Below are 7,500 nucleotides of genomic sequence, written 5' to 3'. Positions count from 1 at the left end.
AATCGAACCCACTCGGCTGGGCTTAAAAGAGTACTCAAAAAGTTTGTAGACGTGGGAATTGCAGAAGGGCCAGGACGTGAGGTGGTGGTGCTGAGGAGGGCAATAAGGTTGAAGAGTTGTAATAAGGGAGGAGAATCTAGGAAATAGAGACAATTGTGCAAAAGATTGGGTCGAGGATTTTGAGGTTGAGGAAAGGGTCTTTTGGAGGTTCAGTTATAACCTGGGTAGATGATTCCGGATGGGTTAAGTTCATAGCAAGTATCAATGAGGAGGTGTAGTAGTTGTGGTGGTAGCTGTTCTAAAGAGAGTCAGGGGTTGGTAGACCACAGTAGTCAGTCAGTGAGGCTAGTTTAAAAAAGTGGCAAGCCTCGATGCCTCTAGTAAGGATACAATTTATTACTGGCCATGGTAAGCCTGAAATATGTGGGCACGATTAAAGATCCACCACTCAGGGTCACTGTGTGGGGTAAGGGCTAGACAATTAACCATGGGAATAGGGTGCCCATAGCTCCCAGAGGCCATTCATGACAAAGTTAGCCTTTCATACTTTCAACACAGCTTTCACAGTTTAGGAATTGGACATGGGAAGCAGTCGGGGAAGATACGGAAAAGGGAGGAGAAAAAAGATCATGCAAAACAGGTTAAATCGAGGGCTGAGGTCCAAGGTAGGGGTGATCCCCAACATTGGGCTTGTCTCCATCCCTTAAGTCCCCCAAGACAACAACAGGCAAGGAAGAGTGAGTGAGTGAGTGAGTGAGTGAGTGAGTGAGTGAGTGAGTGAGTGAGTGAGTGAGTGAGTGAGTGAGTGAGTGAGTGAGTGAGTGAGTGAGTGAGTGAGTGAGTGAGTGAGTGAGTGAGTGAGTGAGTGAGTGAGTGAGTGAGTGAGTGAGTGAGTGAGTGAGTGAGTGAGTGAGTGAGTGAGTGAGCGAGCGAGCGAGCGGGCATGAGTGAGTGAGCATGTGTGTGTGATTTCATGTGCATCTATATTTTGTGTGTGTGTGTGTGTGTGTGTGTGTGTGTGTGTGTGTGTGTGTGTGTGTGTGTGTGCGTGTGTGTGCGTGCGTGTGCGTGCGTGTGCGTGTGCGTGCGTGTGTGCGTGTATGTATGTGCGTGCGTGTGTGTGTGGGTGTGCGTGCGTGTGTGTGTGGGTGTGCGCGTGTGGGTGTGTGCGTGTGGGTGTGTGTGTGACTGAGTGTGTGACTGAGTGTGTGAATGAGCGTGAGTATGTGGGTAATGCTGTTAGTGTGCGAGTCAAATTACAAGAAAAAAAAGAAGAGAAAAAAAAAATGGTCTTAGAAAAGTGTTGTTTAAGATGTAATGCTTAGTAGTTATAATTAAGAATATTATGATTCCCAAAAAATCTAAATAAAATATTAACATTTAGGTAAAGATAATAAACACTTTATTATTTATAGGTTACATAAATATTATACATACAATCAAAGCAAGCCTAAACTATTATGAATGATATTCAATAATCTTTGGGTACCTTTCAAGAGTAGCTTACTGAAGTGCAGTCCACATAACCTGCTTTCATTACTTCAAAAGCATTCTGAACATATCATCATATGCTACACTTTCACATGTTCTGACAATGAAACTTTTCAGCTAGCAAAGGAAAGAATATATTCATTCTAGCAACATGGACTTTTATATGAAATTGGTTCATACACAGTGATTAAGCCTTGAAATCAACAAAATTTTTCCAAATCAAGAATAGGGTATTTGTTTCATTAATTTGGGGTTAAAAATAACACATTTCCACACGACCTCTTTTAGCCTTCCATAATGGAAAAAAAAAATTACAAAGGACTAAAATAAAAAGGTATTAACAAAGTGTTGATGTAAAGTGCATCTCTATTTGTAAGACTCAGTCAATATGATTTTGATTTAAACAGCTCTCACAGAACAAATCCTTCATCTTTGGCAAGTTCCATGTTCATTAACCGATTGAAAGTTGTACCTCGGTTTATGAACAAAACTCATAGTAGTCACAATTCATAGAAACAATTACCTAAACCTAAAAGGTATGTCAATAACTTGTATTGAGTGCTACACTTCCACAGACAAATGTTACATCTCCATAATGTTTTTGTCACATTATATGATAGCTGTCAATTCTGGTTACAGACAGGATCAAGTAAGACCAAGTAACTACATTTACAACATTATTCAAATTTTAAATTCTGAAGACTTATTTCTTTCATTCTTTCCAGTTCAACAATCTATCAACACCATTTGAGGGGATAAAATATAGCAACTAGATATAAACCATGTGTTAAGATTTCCAGAAAAAACAAGAAAGATTTTTCTTCTCTATGCAATAATAAAAAACAAACATCTAGAACATTATGAAGACTTTCATCATCCAAAGTTATATTCAAAAATTCTTATTCATATTCATTAACTGTGAAAATGAGATTTCCTCATTCTTCATCTCAAATCTATAGCCATTCCTTAAGACAGTGAAACCTCGGTAACGTGATATAATTACAACCTTACATTCTGCTTTAACATCAAAACAGTACCAAACACAAACAGAGAAGTAAGACAGCAGATTTGAATAGTTACTGCTATGGTTTGACAATTGAAAGAATCAGTCAGTGTCTTGGAGAATTACAAAAGATCACAGGCTATTTCCTCTAGCAAAATGAAAACTTCCTAAAACATTTTTATCATAAACTATTTTTTCAATTCAGCGAGGTTCCACTATATATCGTAACAGTAAAATCCATACATCTAAAAACCTACAACAAAAGTCTTTACCATGAAAAAAAAAGTAAATTAATAGCAAATGATAATAATAATAATGAAAAATCACCTATAAAATACACAAATGATACTTAAATCCTGAACATTCATCTACCCTCTTAAAGTCTGTATGCCAAGGTCTCCAACCCAGAACACTACAACCTTACATACGCAGCCCTACAATACTATTACTGGTGTACAATGCAGGTAATTTTTACACTTTGAAGCAGACTACTATCAACTAACTTAAACACTGACGATAATCTTTTGTCATATCTCATGGTTACTAAGAATTGGAAAGCTATTAATATGACTAATATTAGTTTTCTCTACTAAAGAGAAAGTAGAAACAAATATTAAAACAAAATATCACATTTCAAAGTAATCTTTTTGTATGACAATTCACGAAACATGTGCTTAATAATGATGAAAAGTTGTTATTGCAGATGCCATATTTTCAAACCTTATTAATATTTGTGTTTCTAATATTACACTGTTTTAATCAATGAAATTGTGCCTTTGTATTAATTTTTAGTACTTCTGTTGTTTTAAAGCAAGCCACGAGAAAAGACAAACTACTGATTGAAGATGTATGACAATCAATTAAATAAACAAACAAACCACATGAATTGATGAGAGGCAAGCTGGTAATTAATTTTCTGATGCCTCATGGAAATCTTAGTAAACCAGTTACTTAGTGTGACTAGCAATGCCAGTATTCCTTAAAAAAATACTGACAAGCTACTAAATGTGAAAGGCCAGCTTTGAGGACTGTTTCAATGCAATCAAAGGCTATACTTCCTGAAATCTAGTAAAGCTTGCAGTATGTACAAGATGCTATCAATTTAAAGAAACTTGGGCAAGCCACACTATGAATTGTGAGGACACCTTTAGAGAAGTCTCCTACACCCCTTCTACTTCACAAAATAATGTGGCTGTCATTATAGAAAAATAAAAATGACTCTGCTGTATTTCTTGGAAACCACAGAATCATCTTTTTTTCTCAGGGCAAAATATTTTGCTTCAATGTGATCTTCTCCCCAGTCGACATCTATCAAACACTAAAATTGCATACACTTAGCTAACATCAAGTCTTCAAAAAATATTTCCCTCACAAGCAATTAATGATGGAAAAAAAGGAGGGCTCATATCCAAGGAATATATGGAAAGCACTTTCTGACTGTAAGAATCTCATTTTTAGATACATAAACTTCACGTCAGCTTTCAGTACCTTTCACTCATTGGTTCTCAAAAATTGGTTGTCCATTCTGATTACAAACATCCAATGGGCTAAGTCACTATCATGCCTTTTAACCAACCAAAACAAATTCTATCCATACATGGGGCAGACTAGTTAAGACTAATCCTTTATACATAATACTGAAATAAAAAAGTACACAGGATAAAAAAAATAATAAATAAACCAATAAATCAAAAAGGCTTTTATAACCTAGCCAAAGAGCTAAAGCTCAGTAACACACAACCAAATCCAAGACCCTATAAGTATATATCAGTCTAGTGCAGCTATTTTGTACCACACTTTTCTGTAAGCTTATTGTGCTTAGCCATATCTAATATTTAAAGATCATCCTCATACATCTATTACCTTTGTAAGTACAGTTTTTGAAAGTGGGGGAAAACAGAGAAAACAAAAAGAAAGAAAGGAAAAATAAAGTGATACAGCATTTTTTTAGGTGTACAGCAGCTATGCAAAAATAAATCATAGTGATAATCATTAATAACTTAAATACACTGAACATAAACTTTACATCCTTTCACTTCATTTTACACATCATGTACACAATGTAATCATTCTTACTATAACAGCAAAACACAAAATGTTAGCTCTGTCAGCAAAACAGTCAAGAATGTTCTAACCTCTCTTGAAGGTTAGACTGTATCCACAAAACACTTCACAGTCTTCTGCAAAATTGACTTTCATCCTAGTAAGATAAGGCTTGCGGTACACCATTAACTGTTTTGGATTTGAGTACATCATTTTCAAAGGTCATGACAGTTTCTTGGCCACCCTCTGAAACCTTCTTGGTGGTAATTTTCTTGCCATTAATGAATTTTGTCGAGGTGGAAGTGCGTTTCATGCCAGGGCCCCCAACTGTGGCAAAGGACTGCGAGGAAAATGAGGTAAAGCCGCCACCACCAAGAGTGTCAAAATCTGAGAAAGGCGAGAACATCCCTGCGCCAAAAAGAGTGCCGAAAGGATTGAAGAAATTGCTGCTGATGGAATTTGGATGGCTGAGATGATGTGAGAGAGAAGGATCTGAACTTCCTCTGTGTCTGCCTTGTCGACGGCGCCGACTGTGGTTATCGAAGGGGTCAAAGCTGAACAATTCTGCAAAGGGATCGCCGCCAAAGAATTCTCTGAACACTTCTTCAGGGTCTCTGAAAGTGAACGTTGGGAAGGTGTAGTCGAAATCGTCATCATAACGATAGTGCCCATGATGACGCGCTGAGCGGGATGTGCGAGGCCTTGTAGGTCCAGGTCCACCTCCTGTTTGAAGTCCTTCTTTGCCAAATTGGTCATAAATCTGAAAAGAAAATAGCTATTAACATTAAATAATAAAAAACGGCATGAATCGAGTTTGTGTTTCAAAGACACACAGGCAAGTACATGGGACATAACTCAGTGAACATAAATTATATTGGAAAACAAGGACTCTCACAGTACAAAAACAGACTTTCCTTTCACTGGCCTTTATTGTCATGAAAGGAGAAAACTTTAAATATATTTTTTTAAAGTTCTTTGTTGGTCCCCTTTTTAAGCCATTTGCACAAATTATCTTAATCAAACAGAAAATATTGTTACTTGGTGATCAAGAAATTGAAAAATTGCAATTATAGTATTTACTTAAGGGGGCTGTCACGCTCTAGAACGAAATTTGTCAAATATGATTGGATTTTTGTGATTTTTTAATATGTTATATACACATATACTGAGGTTTACACCACCGTCAATTTATCTCGTATAGCGACTGTAACCCATTGCATCCAGTTGCTTCATGGAAATCACAGTGCTTAAAATATGGGCAGTGGGTTTCGTAAGTAGCCAATATCCAGGCATGCAGTGTGTAGGGCAGATGTATGCAAATAATCCATGATTGGTGACAAAACTGTGTGCTTTCCCTTTGCAAAGTTATTTTCTGTAAACTTTCTTAGCTTTTTTGCCATTTTCCAATGTCCATAATTGTCTTTTGATTTGCTTTATCCAGATTGTAGTACCTTATTTTCCTTGCACAGACTCCATCATCATCCATATGTAGTAAATAACTCAGTGCACAAAAAATTAAACATAAAAGAATGGAAAATTCGGTCATATGTGTCATATGTTTTTTTTTTTTTTTTTTTCCGTAATACAACCTGCGCTGCCAGTCTCTGCGGCCAGGAATATTGTGCATAGCATGGAAATGGTGTCCTCCCTGGAACAGCCGCTCTTCCAGATATGGCTTATGCATGTTACCATTGGCCTTCGTTCGTGAAGACAAGTTGGCGTTACCAACCCACAGCCATTTTGTCCCATGACTCCATGTTATCCAAAGTGTCATTAGCCCCCTTAGTGCTTTGTTGAATACTTAACAATGGGATTTATATATGAAACTCTGGCAACATTGGTATAGCTGGGGGGAGGTAAGCCCTGGGCACCAAATGAAGCCTGATCAAAAAGTTCTGAAATTTACTAAAATAACTGCATGATCTCTGTACAGAGGTGAATTTTCGGGCCCATGTAGACTAATGCAATCGATCAACACAAAAATCTAGTTTAAATAAGTCAAATTTCATTTTGCCTCATTTCTTTTATCAAACCTAGTTCCCTGGGCCCCCTAATGTTTAGGCAATTGGAAATCTATCAACTCCATCAAATTCTGCATGTTTTTTTTTTTATCAAATTTAAAAGGACAATTAAATTATGAAATCCTTACTGAAAAAATAACTTGAAATACAGTAAAAGTGCATTTTACCATACAATTTCACTAAACTTGCTAAAAAAAATAGGATGCAAATATCAGTTCCAATTCACCATATTGAAGGAGTGTATAGGACTGATGTGGAACACCTATTCCCAAATTTGCTTAGGCTTATAAAGCTAAGTGATATAATCCATGTATAAAACAAGGTTCCTCTCTTTCTGCAGATCTCATAGGCAATGCTTTCAAACATGCATACAGAAACATCCACACTTACATGCTTTTCCTTGCATGCACATGCAAAAAAACACACACGCACACACACATGCACGCACACACGCACACACATACATAGGCACGTACATACACACAGGCATACACACACACACACAGGAACACACACACACAGGCATTCACACACACAGGCACGCATGCAGACACACAGGCACGCAGGCACACACACACAGGCACAAAAAAAAGGGCATTGCTGTATTTTCATTTTTCACTCCCAATTTGCTTTTGTGAATGAAGTTATTTCAGTCTGTTTCATACCAAAATTGTTGTCATATTACTGAAGGGTTCCTTCAACCTGAAGTGCAAAGTCTAATTACCGAAGGCTGATTTCACCCAGAAGCTGTCTCACTTCCACTACTATGGACCAAATTGATAAAGGTCATTCTCTTCAACATCTCAGAACTTTCAGAGCATATGGTGATGCAGATGGTAAAAAAGTGAGATAATTAGAACATAAGACACTTGACTTACCTTCTTTTTCTTTTCATCACTTAATACTTCATAAGCTTCTGAAATTTCCTTGAATTTTTTGGTT

General features: G+C 37.0%; 1 protein-coding gene across 3 annotated transcripts in view; it reads right to left on the bottom strand.

Annotated features, from left to right (window-relative positions):
• Positions 1-1,379: 1,379 nt before the first annotated feature.
• The window catches only part of mrj (DnaJ heat shock protein family (Hsp40) member B6 mrj), a 28,333-nt gene continuing 22,212 nt past the window's right edge, over positions 1,380-7,500 (bottom strand). For all 3 annotated transcript variants that reach the window (XM_070129165.1, XM_070129164.1, XM_070129167.1), the window contains exons 2-3: positions 7,437-7,500; positions 1,380-5,297 (exon numbers count right to left, since the gene is read on the bottom strand). The exon at positions 7,437-7,500 is cut by the window's right edge and continues 137 nt beyond it. In XM_070129165.1, coding sequence (XP_069985266.1) covers positions 4,695-5,297; positions 7,437-7,500 — 667 coding nt within the window. In that variant the 3' untranslated portion in view covers positions 1,380-4,694. The remainder of the gene's footprint in view (positions 5,298-7,436) is intronic.

The sequence above is a fragment of the Penaeus vannamei genome, chromosome 13, assembly GCF_042767895.1.
Source record: "Penaeus vannamei isolate JL-2024 chromosome 13, ASM4276789v1, whole genome shotgun sequence".
Taxonomy (NCBI): domain Eukaryota; kingdom Metazoa; phylum Arthropoda; class Malacostraca; order Decapoda; family Penaeidae; genus Penaeus; species Penaeus vannamei.
This window is presented reverse-complemented; position numbering and strand designations above follow the sequence as displayed.